We start from the raw sequence: 11,343 nt of genomic DNA on the forward strand, positions 1-11,343 counted from the left end.
TCTCCAACAAGTGAGTTTAAGGCACATCTTTATATGATCATTATAGTTATAAAAAAAACAAGAGAATAAAGTAAACAGGTATAAAATACTATATGACAGTAAATAAAAGTTGTTATTAATAAACAAGAACACAGTTAGAGAGGAGAGTGATTTGTAAAATATCCATAAAGAAAAAATTAATCTGCTTACAGTTCTGTTTCATATGGGTGTTGAGAGATGTATCCATAGATCTCCTAATTTTGCTCTCAAAGTGCACCAGATTGATGCTTTTAACTAAATAAAAATCTTCCCGGGGGAGCATGCCCCCGGACCCCCCTAGAGGAGGTTAGGTCCCCCCCCCACTTAAATCATGTCCATATGGATAGGAAACTAAATACATTTGCACATATCTTGAGTCCATATACTTTCTGTTTTGGTGATCATGCCACACCGCGCACGTGAATGCATGCACGAGTCATGGTAAGATATCTGGAAGAGGTTGCTTTTTCTTTGCACAGCATGAAAGAAAGGCGAAATGAATGGGCTGTGATTTTAGTATTTTTAAGCAGAGGTCAATAATTTGTACGGCCCTCGGAGGATGTTGAAAAAATTGAAATGGCCCTTGAGAAGAAAAAGGTTCCCCACCCCTGCCCTACTGGATCGTAGTGATGCTTCAAGCCATCCGGGGATGTCTAATGACCGTTTACTGTAAGGGGACAAAAAATGAGGGCGCATTTGAGTGGGTGTCAGCCAGAGAGCGTCTTTCAGTCGTGAGTCATGGGCTTCCACCGCTTTTTTCTCATAAAATGAAGAGCCCTGATGTAATGCACTGTAACAACGCTGCCTCAACAACACACACGAGGGATGGGGGGGAAGGAGAGGAAACACAGAAGGTGAATAGGAGGAAGGAAGTGAGATAAATGGAGCAGGGAGAAGGAGAAAGAGGGGGCTAAAAGGTGAGGAAATGATGGAGAAATGTATAGGCATCAGCATAATTTCACACATCAGTGGGAATGAGGCCAATGCGGTACGAGCGGTACGAGTTATAAATAGCTCTCCTGTGGTTATAATAAGTAGAGGGGTGTGTTTCCATAGAGCTATGAGGGAAACTGCGGCTGTGGAAGTAGAGTGTTTACCTTCCTCTTTGTCTCTGACATGCAGCACATGTATGGCCCCGAGAACGAAGATTTAGAAGAGATATTATCCTACTCATTGGACCTTTCTGTGGCCCTTTACCGCAGAGAGAAGCGTCCACATGCATCCCATGATAATGCAGCACTTTAAGCTCCAGCTCGTGGTGGCGTTGGGCCTGCCAGGAACAGCAGGAGCGGCCCACACCTTCTCCGGAAGAGAAGAAGCTACCGCTGGGTCATGGCGCCATCGTGTGGCAGCACAGAGGGGAGAGGAGACATTTCAATGTGAGGTGCACAGATTGACATAATATGCTTGCCATTATTGGTTAAGTCCCAACATATGATCATATCAAATGGGGCCTCGAAATGTTATAATTTTAGCAAAAATATTTGATCTACAAATATTGCTACCTCTACATTTCTCCAGTATTTATTGGTTCTCTTGATAACATTGAATTATGCAAAAAAATCTATTGAATGTTGCAAAAGTAAATTTCTACACACTTGCTTTTTCTTACTGTTTTCTTTCTATAATGCTCTCAGTTTGAATTCATTTAATGAACACTGATGTGATGAGCCTTTTTCTGATCTCTTTGAAAAAACTGTTCAATAAAGTTGGTCTGGTAAAGTTAAATCTTTATATTTATAAGAATTGACATAGATATGACATGGAAATATATATATACATATATCAAATAAAATACTTTAATGGAAAAAATTGAAAAATGTTAAAATTCTGACAGATTTTATTATATTATTAGCAGGAATCTGACAGCTGTTAGTATAAAAACGATCAGAGATTCTATATATTCTTAAGAAGACTTTTAACTACTTTAAGCCATGCCACTACAGACCAAACACGACATGAAGACTAAAGTAATATTTAATAAGGCTTTCATTCATGGAGCTGTTACCCAAGTCTTTACGCCTCGTAAACTCACTACATTTACAGGGCTGCACATGGGTTCCCCAACCGAAAAATATGACTTGAAAAAGATATCCATTAAATACCCTCTTGTGTAGATGCTGCACTCGGTTGATGTGTGTGTGTTTGTTTGGGAGCCCCTGGGTTAAAGGTGCTGTCATCGGATCTGATGGAGGGAGGGAGGAGGAAGAGGAGGAAGAGGAGGAGGGGGGGTAGAGGAGTGGACAGACACTGGTAGCGGAGGGGGAGGCGTTTGGATCGGCGAAGACGGGGAGTGAACCAGCAGAGAGGGTGAGAAAGCAGCGGATCTGGCCCTTTAAATCACAAATACAGCGCTTTCGGAGGTGAGTTTGGAGATATTCGGGTATTTTTCTCCCTGTGTTTAAGAAATGTAACGCGTCTGTGTGCCTCTGCAACTCCTGCTTCTCGTCACCGAGGGCGGCTGCGGAGAGGGGCTTCATCAGTGTCACGAATCCGGTTTCCCCTAGCCCTTTGCCGGCAGAGAGGGAGGAGAAGACCGGGGACAGGGTCAGTGGAAGATTTTCGACAGCTCGGCTGGACTGTGAGGACCAAGAAGCCACTGTGTCCAAAAAACCTCTGGATTGTACATGCTCAAAAAGGCCGTGTGCTGATCAATTAGCATAATAGCGGAACATAAAGTCATGCGCTCCATTCTCGTTGGATGAGTTCACATTGGCCACCGGAGCCTGCGTCCCTCTAAACATGTCACCACCCTGCTCCCACGGATAACAACCGGGGCCTATTTGCAGACCTGAAGCTAGTCTGGTATTCACTTGGGAAAATATCTCTAGCTTTGATATGTGCACAAGGTCTGAGTGTGCTTGCGCGCACTGTGCGTATGCGTGTGTATGTGAGTGTGGATAGCCATGGGAGAGAGAGGACATGCTGTTCTCTCCATCAAAATGCCCGCATTGTGTTTTCACACGGTAGAGCAGAAAGCAGGGCCTATAGCGGAGGACATGGTTCCGTACTGCGGCCCGATCAGCGCTCCGGAGCTGCTGGGATCAATAAGGATTGATGCATATTTGCGCGTCTTCAGAGCGGCTGTATGGGCTCCTGATCGGGGCCTGTCCAGTTCTTGTGATGCTTTGTGTCCAGGCCTTGACAAATAAACGGTTTACTGTATAGCCTATATGTTTGTCATCGGCTTTACATTGAAAACCAAATACATTTGAGGGCGTATGAGAGGAGAGATTTGACAGTGGAGGGGCAGACACTTCTATTTGTGCTGGTTTGTAGGTGAGGGCTATGCTTCCTGCTTTCAGCATTCGCCATAGCAGAAAGTTTGAGAAATCAACAGGCTAAATAAAACAAGGCACTCAAAAGACTTAGGCAAAGCATCATTCTCACTTGTAGCCCCCTGTGACTCTGAGTTTTTATTTTATTTATTGTTGATGCATGTGAGCATGTCAACAAATACTTTGACGTGTCCACACTGTTGTAAGAAAAAGTGTTTGGCTTTTTTGAAGAATCAGATGAGGGTTTGACAACAAAAACTATCCTCAAATAAGCTTGTAGTTTTCATTTGTTAGTGTTTATTTCTGGTAGTTTTTTCAGGCTGTTGTCTGTGGACATTATTTTATTGCTTAAGTGTTATTGTACAGTTCAGGACCCCAGGGTTAAAATCTTGAGTTGAGTTTGGGCATGTGGTTGGGACTGTTTACTCATTTTAGGGTAGTTTCCAGTGTTGGGTGATAACCCCCTACTGACTGTTTGTTAATAAAAAGTATTCCAATATGAAACTTGCTATACAAGGGCCGATACATACAAGTGTTGCTATTAAAGCATCCTATTAAGGGAGCGTATAGTGCAATCATTTATGAGAGAAATACAGCATCATTTGGTTTTATCTAAATAAATGTTTCGTCGGGCATGTTGATGTTTCCAGAAAGTGATATCCCTTGACACTCCGCTTGCATTGATACTGAAATCCATACTTTAACTTTATCGACGGCTTTATCTCCAGGGGATTATGGGGGTCAATTCAATGCTGCCAAAAACAAGTCTGCATGTGTGTGAGAAATCACAAAAAGTTAATCTAACCTACAGAAAGAAAAGGGGGTTTAAGGGTCTACTTAGGGGTAAGATTTGGGCTCAGGGTGAAGATTAGTTTTAGGATTGAATTTATAGCGTTTGGATGTATTAGAAATGCAATTATATAAATGCAAGTGCGCACACTCATACGCACACACACACACACACACGCACACACACGCACTGTTGTTTTTTTACCAATTAAATTAAAATCTGATTATTGTTATAACTTTAATGCCGGTGTTTTGAACTCCTTCTCTTATTAATGTGACCAGGCTCATCTAACGGACGGACGCACACACACACACGCACGCACGCACGCACGCACGCACACACACACACACACACACAAAGCCCTAATTACAGACATGATTCTCTGAGCTACTCCACAGTAGTAGTAATTAAAGCAGGACTCTCCTCCCTGGAGAGGGTGACAGACAGAGAGACAGTCGTAACACTCGATGTTATGCACTGAGGGAAACTTCTACGCTGTGCTAAAGAAAGAAGCAGGAGGTTTATGAAGGTTTTTTTTTTTTTAAATAACTCTATGACATTTTAGATCGGAAATGCAGGGCTGTTCTATCTGATGGATTATAATGGTGTCACTGGTTTTGGTGACAGATGGTGTGATGTGAATGATAAGAAGATGGTGATAACAGTTTGGCATTCAAGCAAGTTCCAATCTCATTATATAAAATAAATTATGAAAACTTGAACTACAATTTTATTTGTCCCGCTGAAAAGCACATTTCTGAGTTCACATTCAAGTTTTTAGATTCAAATTCAGTATTCATTTCAACTACAAATGGTGTAAGGATGACTGTTTTAAGGCAGATTTCACAGTTTTAAGGCAGATTTCACAGTTTTAAGGCAGATTTCACTCTGGGCAGCAACTATCTTAAATCCAGATGGGATCGGTGTCATGAATCATTTTAAAAAGCCCAGTTGTACAAAACTGCAAATGGACAAGACTAACATTTTCTGTAACCTCCCTGGAAAACACTCATCTCACGCCTCTTGTGTCTTCCCTTTTTTACAGGGACAAGCCAATGTGAGCTCACCTGCAGTCCAGCTCCGGCGTTTCGACTTGGCATTGAATTGTTTTCTTGTCATTCCTGCACCGCTAACATCTCCATCCAGTCACGCTTTCACGAGAGTCCTGTCTGCCACCACCAGCCAGGTAACACTCAAATACCTCTGTCAAGCCAACGATTATTTACCATGAATACTTAACATACATCTAAACATAATGTAAAGAAAGTATTTCAAGTTATTTTTTGAAAATAGTCCAGCTCCAGCCTAAGTCATACTGTGTTTATCATCTCCATAAAGTGTTTATTGATCACTCATTAATAATGTTGTACTATCATTCAGTCACCTCACGGTGGTGCTATAGCTTCATCAACTGAGGCCATACGTCCCATAAATACAGCTATTAAAAATCAGAACAGGTGGGAGAAGTACTCAGATATTGTACTTGAGTAAAAGTAGAAGTACTCAGATATTGTACTTGAGTAAAAGTAGAAGTACTCAGATCTTGTACTTGAGTAAAAGTAGAAGTACTCAGATCTTGTACTTGAGTAAAAGTAGAAGTACTCAGATCTTGTACTTGAGTAAAAGTAGAAGTACTCAGATCTTGTACTTGAGTAAAAGTAGAAGTACTCAGATCTTGTACTTGAGTAAAAGTAGAAGTACTCAGATCTTGTATTTGAATAAAAGTAGCAGTACTCAGATTTTCCTCAAGTAAAAGTAGAAAAGTATTATATCAAAATATAGTGAAAGTAGGACAGTAAAGTCTTGTACTTGAGTAAAAGTAGAAGTAGCAGAGTGTAGGAATACTCTGTTACAGTCAAAGTCCTGCATTACAAATTTTCCTCAAGTAAAAGTAGAAAAGTATTATCATCAAAATATAGTGAAAGTAGNATTTCTTCTGTTTTATTTTTTAAATTTTTGTCTGAGATGGAAATGTCATCATATGTCCCCACCTCTTCTTCTGCAGGTGTCTAAAGCGGCAGCAGACCTGATGAGTTACTGTGAGCAGCACGCTCGTAACGACCCTCTGCTGGTCGGGGTTCCCACCTCCGACAACCCTTTCAAGGACAAGAAGCCCTGCATCATCCTATAGCCGCCTTCTGACATCACACACACACACACACACAACACACACACACACACACAACACACACACACACACACACACACACACACACACACACACACACACACATTTATATACACTTGTGCACATACAGGCACATATAAATGCACACATTCAATACTTAAAATGATCCTCAAACTCATGCAAGCACACATTTCAAGCCTACAAACACATACAGAAACACACACACACACACACACACACACACTCCAAAAATAGCCACTCTGGAAAAGCGCCATACTCCGGAGCCACAGCTAGGGGGCAGGTATCTCGTTCTCTTGGTGGCTGAGATCAGTATATCGCTGAGTATGATCCAAGGTGCTTTTGGTTATATTCACATATGCTGGTTAATTAACTACAAGTGTCAGCTTAACTTTGAAAGGGATTTGGACATTATTTATCAGTAAGAAAACCGGATTTCTTTCCTTCTTTTGTCAAAAAATGAAGGGGTTGTTTAAAGGATGGACTGCAGTGCCATAGGCGAGGAGTGGGAGGATGCATGTTGGCAATAGAAATTAACGGTTGGCGCTCCCAAACAGGGAGTTAAAACCGGCCTGAGAGCTTTGCCTACAAACCTATTGTGCTAAATCATGGCGGGTAATTTCGGAGCAAGTGGCTGAAGCCTTTGCCTTTTTCAAACTAGCATGTTCCCATCCAACAGACCTCTGCCTGTGGCCTCACTGCGGCCGTCTGCAGCCTTTGGCAACACCTCCAGCTGTGCCAACCTGTGCAGAATGTCGTCCCTATGTGCTGATCTGATGTCACCGTTTTCACTGCGGTTCAATATGGCTGCTGTTGGTTGAGATCAAAGTCTAACGTGACGTCAGATCTGCAGCAGAACATAGTTACAAAAACTCAAGCTATTAACCCTGGACGCTTACTGCAATTTTCTTAAGAAATACTTGTTTGTGTACTACATGTATGTTGCGATATTTTGTTGAAGCATTACTTAACAGATAAATATAATACTTTATTTTAATTATTGGTTTGCTTTGACATAGGTGTTGCCCCTGGCTGGTCACGTTTCTCTTCCTGTTTGAGGCTAGATGCTACTATTAATCAAACAACAAGGAGATCTAGTTGTCAGCCAGGGGTATCACCTATAAGCAGATAACAGAAGTATCTTAATCTAGCCGCCCTGTGCTTTACCCCGAGGTCGCACACTGACCACACCTTTACAGTCTGCAAGGACTGCATGGCTGGAGGGGAAAACCCAAACTGAAAAAGTAAATGCTGTCTTAAAACGTTTAGATTAACCTTTCCCTTTCCTGCCTTCTTCACTTATGTTTGTGTGTTTGAATTGGCAGTTTTTATAATGTTAATGGATGGAAAAGAAGAGACATAATGCATTGGATAGTGAACAGATAAAGGTCTTTGCTTTGTTTGCATCTACAGTAGAGGAAGAGGGTACCACAGTACATCATAACAACCTGGCTAAACCAGTCTGAGAGTTTGGGGTCAGAGGCTGGGTCGGTACACGGTTTCCTCTGTCCTCCTCTCCTCCACAATGCTCCTTTCTCTGACAAACCAAACGTGATTGTAAAAGCTGAAGTTGAAGTGAAAGAAAAAATGAAGTAAAGAGAAACAAACTAACTGTATAAACTTTATTTCAGACATGTGCAGAAGTGATACATTGAAGAGTAGCTGTTTTGGGTTTATTTGTGAGTTTCTTCTTTCTATGGAGTCCATGGAGCCTGGTGAGTTGAGTAGTTCCCTGTACAGTGTTTGTAAGATACACAATCGAGACACAGAACCTCCCTCTCTGGATGTTGGACTTTTTTTTTTAGTTCTACTTTTTCTGTTCGGTCAGTCACATATCTGTCTTCATTTCTTCTTCTTTTTCTCATTCAGGATTTAGAGGCTTGGGATAGTTGAGGATTGTTTAAACCATAGATACAAAAACAAAACATCTGATAGAAACAAAACAACTGTTAGGTTTATTATCGGGTCCTGTTAGAGGATGAACCAACATCTGACCTCTTTACAGTGGCAAAAACCAACCTCCTTTAACACCGGAGCAGCAACGTTGTTCTCAAGTGTTGGTTATGGTCGGCATTTAGGACAACACACACTCATCCGCATAACACACTCTCTTGCTGTTGTTGTTTTAGGTTCGATTGCCCGAAGTCAAAGCTTAAAGGAGCACTAAATGACACGTGTTGCTTTTGATGCTTGATCCCTGAAAAGATGTGTGCAATCATATTTACATTGGAGCATTTAGCCGAGGCTTTTGTCAGCTGTAACGTACAAGGCTTACGACTGCTGATGAATCTCAGGGGAGTTGAATCGACTGCTTTTTTCTGTTAGGCTATTCGATCATGAGCCTCCTGCTGAGTTTTTATTCGAAGCGGTGCGAACTGTTGAGCAGTGTGCACAGAGACAAAGTAGGCAGGGGGCACCTTTTAGACAGAATTAAATGATTATGAGGTACCCTTGACAAATCTTTGAATGTGTCTTGAAAGGAATAGCATGTATGTGCATTTGAGTGTGTGTTTTTGAGAGACACACAGTGTGTAAGAAGGCACAGTATCTCCACGTAATGATGTTTCTGTCGCTCAGCCCTCCAATGGCAGGTCAGTCCGACCTGAGCAGAGGACACGTTGTGCAACATGTACGGCCTCCTCTCACTCAGATGCTACTGTGCTCATCGCTAAGAATAGTAAAGAAGGGCCTTGTAAGAATATACAATAATGGGAAGCTATTTTTAATGTGATGACCAATAATGACCAAAAACAACCCAGAAAATCCAAAAATGTGTTGAAGCTTGTTTTCCCCGCTCATCAAAGCTACTCCAATGTTTCTCTGTTTAGAATCAAGTTAAGCTGGCAGCAAGTTAGCTTAGCTTAAGTGTAAGAGCAAATCCAGGGCATTGAAGCCAATTTGACAAAGTGTTGAAATACAACTTCAGGATTTTGTGTGTGACGCCATTGGATATCCAGAGTTATAACCCTTTCTTTTTTCATTTGAGCAGGGTTAAAAGAAACACTGGTACGCTTGCTTTATGGGCCTTTAATGTGGACTTACTGTCTGTCTGGGGATCTTTCTGTCTGATTTCACCGCTGACGTTACATTGGCGGAAATTCTGTCATTGGATTGATATGACCACAAGGACGACCAAATTGACCAATCAGAATCGAGTATTCAATTAAAGCCGAGTTAAGCTAAGATAACCAGCTTCTGGCTGTCATTCAATTTGAGCAAACAGATAATGAAGTGGTATACATCTTCTCTAAACCTCCCTGCAATAAATCCATTAATGGTATTTCCCAAGAGGTTAAACCATACCTTTATAATTAATTGTAGAGTTGTTCGAAATATAATAACTATACAAACAGAAACTTGACAGCAGTGACAGACCGGATGTAACGCAGAATAACTCATCTGTGTTCTTCCCCAGAAATATATACTTCAAAATTGAGAAAGGAACGTATTTCTTGTCGAGGAAATCAGAGGCAGTTCAGTCATTTCTTTGCAAAATGCATTTCAAATTACAACTGCACGAGAATCACACAACATGAAACAAGCATGCACACATATCAGCTCACACACATACACACACTGATGTTGTTCTGGATATGTCTGACAGATTCTATTTTTTACCATTATTGTCATTTCAATCATTCCATGGCTGGTTGAGCTTAAAATCAGAGAGACAGACGTCCTACATTGCTGGTTTGGCTGACGGCTTCTCTGATTGGTTGGTTGTTAGTTTGCCTTATAGTGGCGTATATTGTGTTAATGCTGGTCTTGGGGTTGTCAGGTCGACAGAATGAACAGTGTTAAAGTAGAACATGAAGCTTGAGATGGAAATCCCCTGGTGTTGTGACTCAAAGCAGGCGAGAGTTGAGGCTCCTCACCGGCTGATTACGAAATCAAACATGGCTGAATCCGCCCTGAGCCGTTCCCGAGACTCGTCTTTTGTGTTCTGATCTCCTGTGTATGCATACAGTATATGTATCTTTTTGCCTTGATTGATTATGAAGAAAATATATCTATTTTTTGTAACTGTTCTCTGATGTGCCATAACTCATGTTTTCTTGCACACTGTTAATATTTTGTGGATATTGCTGTTAAAAAAGATGATATTGAAAAGTAGATAACATTAATAAAAAGATGATATAATAACAAATGCTCTTGTGGAATTTTTGTTTTTAGCTTTGCTGACGGCACGCTTGCATGGAGGGCAATGTCAGTCAAAGACTACTACTTCAACCCAATGCAACCTGATGCTTTTTTTATTTGGATTTATTTGTGTTTTATTTTGTGTCAATGTCAACATTTTGATCAATGATTTGTATGACATCTACATAAGGAATTTGAATTGATAAGAAATGTGTCTGACAAAAAAAAACACTACAGGCTTAAGTAATAATTGTTTTTATCAAACCATGAGCCATATAAACATGCATTAAGCTAGGCAGACCTTTTGCTCTTGCTTTCCTCCTAAAGTGCTCCAACACATTGTACGTGATTGGCTAAGGGGCGGGACATCTCTAAGCGGTTGACCAATCACAACAGAGCCGGCCAGCTAACCAATCAGAGCAGACTGGGCTCTGGTTTGGAGCTTTTTCAACATTAGGCGCGTTCACACCGCAGTACTTTTCCCACTTTAGTTCCGATATAGTTCCGAATTTGTCGTTCACACCAAAAAGAGCGGGAACTCAAATTAGTTCATCAGAACCTATTTAACCCCTTTTCCGTCCCTGCTAGAGAACAGGTAACCTGTTCTCTAGCAGGGACGGAAAAGGGGTTAAATAGGTTCTGATGAACTAATTTGAGTTCCCGCTCTTTTTGGTGTGAACGACAAATTCGGAACTATNAAATGGCGGCTTCACAAAACTTTTTGGGAGTTTTAAGGGGCGTGTTTTGCAATTCGCCCAGCCAATCAGACATAGGAACCTTTCTCTCCCAAGAAAGTCCCTGCTCTTTAGCACGGACGGAAAAGGGGTTAAAAAGGTTTTCATGAACTAATTTTAGTTCCGGCTCTTTTTGGTGTGAACGCGACAAATTCGGAACTATATCGGAACTAAAGTGGGAAAAGTACTGCGGTGTGAACACGCCTATAGTGGTCATGATAATTCACTGAGCAGATA

General features: G+C 41.3%; 1 protein-coding gene and 1 long non-coding RNA gene across 2 annotated transcripts; both read left to right on the forward strand.

The window, feature by feature from the left end:
• Positions 1-876: 876 nt before the first annotated feature.
• On the forward strand, positions 877-5,266 carry LOC104949213 (uncharacterized). The gene is made up of 3 exons (XR_798782.1): positions 877-935; positions 1,221-2,381; positions 5,132-5,266. It is a non-coding gene; the product is annotated as an uncharacterized lncRNA (long non-coding RNA).
• Positions 5,267-6,067: 801 nt separating this feature from the next.
• Positions 6,068-8,974, forward strand: LOC104949218 (guanine nucleotide-binding protein G(I)/G(S)/G(O) subunit gamma-7-like). The gene has a single exon (XM_010775531.1). The coding sequence runs from the start codon at positions 6,068-6,070 to the stop codon at positions 6,215-6,217; it is 150 nt and encodes a 49-aa protein (XP_010773833.1). The 3' UTR covers positions 6,218-8,974.
• Positions 8,975-11,343: the final 2,369 nt, after the last annotated feature.

Source organism: Notothenia coriiceps, unplaced genomic scaffold (assembly GCF_000735185.1).
Source record: "Notothenia coriiceps isolate Sejong01 unplaced genomic scaffold, NC01 NC01_scaffold00015797, whole genome shotgun sequence".
Classification (NCBI taxonomy): domain Eukaryota; kingdom Metazoa; phylum Chordata; class Actinopteri; order Perciformes; family Nototheniidae; genus Notothenia; species Notothenia coriiceps.